This window comes from Mesitornis unicolor, unplaced genomic scaffold (genome assembly GCF_000695765.1).
Source record: "Mesitornis unicolor isolate BGI_N332 unplaced genomic scaffold, ASM69576v1 scaffold13293, whole genome shotgun sequence".
NCBI classification, from domain to species: domain Eukaryota; kingdom Metazoa; phylum Chordata; class Aves; order Mesitornithiformes; family Mesitornithidae; genus Mesitornis; species Mesitornis unicolor.
In genome coordinates this window covers 56,940-57,586 of record NW_010174083.1, presented here as the reverse complement: position 1 = coordinate 57,586, position 647 = coordinate 56,940, and the positions used below count along the sequence as shown (strand labels likewise).

At 38.5% G+C, this 647-nt stretch overlaps 1 protein-coding gene across 1 annotated transcript in view; it reads right to left on the bottom strand.

The window, feature by feature from the left end:
- Positions 1–647, bottom strand: part of PTPRZ1 (protein tyrosine phosphatase, receptor-type, Z polypeptide 1) — a 58,901-nt gene that overhangs the window by 2,433 nt on the left and 55,821 nt on the right. The window contains exon 25 of the mRNA XM_010180939.1: positions 293–428. Within this exon, the coding sequence (XP_010179241.1) occupies positions 293–428 (136 nt within the window). The remainder of the gene's footprint in view (positions 1–292; positions 429–647) is intronic.

The window sequence follows — 647 nt, the reverse complement described above, 5'->3', positions numbered from 1 at the left end:
CTGCTGAATTAAAACCTTCATTTACATGACATAGTGCAGATTTTATGATGATGGTGGCAGCTCTGCACATTTTGTATATGACCACTTGATAACCACATAACAGGTTTTCACAGGAAATTCTTTGTTTTGTAATAAGTAGCAGGTTCACTACAGCACCTCTGGAAGACAGATTTGATTAACTCACATAGAAACTAAGATGCCAATGGCCCAGTAATGTTGCCCTAAGGTCTAAGCATGCTAATAATACCACACATAGGGAAAAAAAAAGGTACAGAGTTTGCTTATTACTTACGATGTCTGTAAAGACTCCAGGCCTCATCAAATTTATCATCTTCGCTATCAGGTAAACATCAACTGAGTTCTCATTTTCCAGTTGATGCATCAGTGTTGTTAATGCACAGAAAGTGCCTGCTGTCACCCCTCCATGCCTTTGCAAAGTAAAAACGAACAAACAAAGCACAAAAAAATTCTCTAGAAACAGGATCAAGAAACTGGAGAAAATACAAAATCCAGCATAAACTGTTAAGATGAATTTCTGTCATGTGAGCTTTACACTTTCTGAAATAGGCCTGCCCAGCAGTGCCTTAACACAACCTTCACAGCACCTGACAACAACTTCTGAAGAGTCTTTAAAAGCCAGTCTTAGA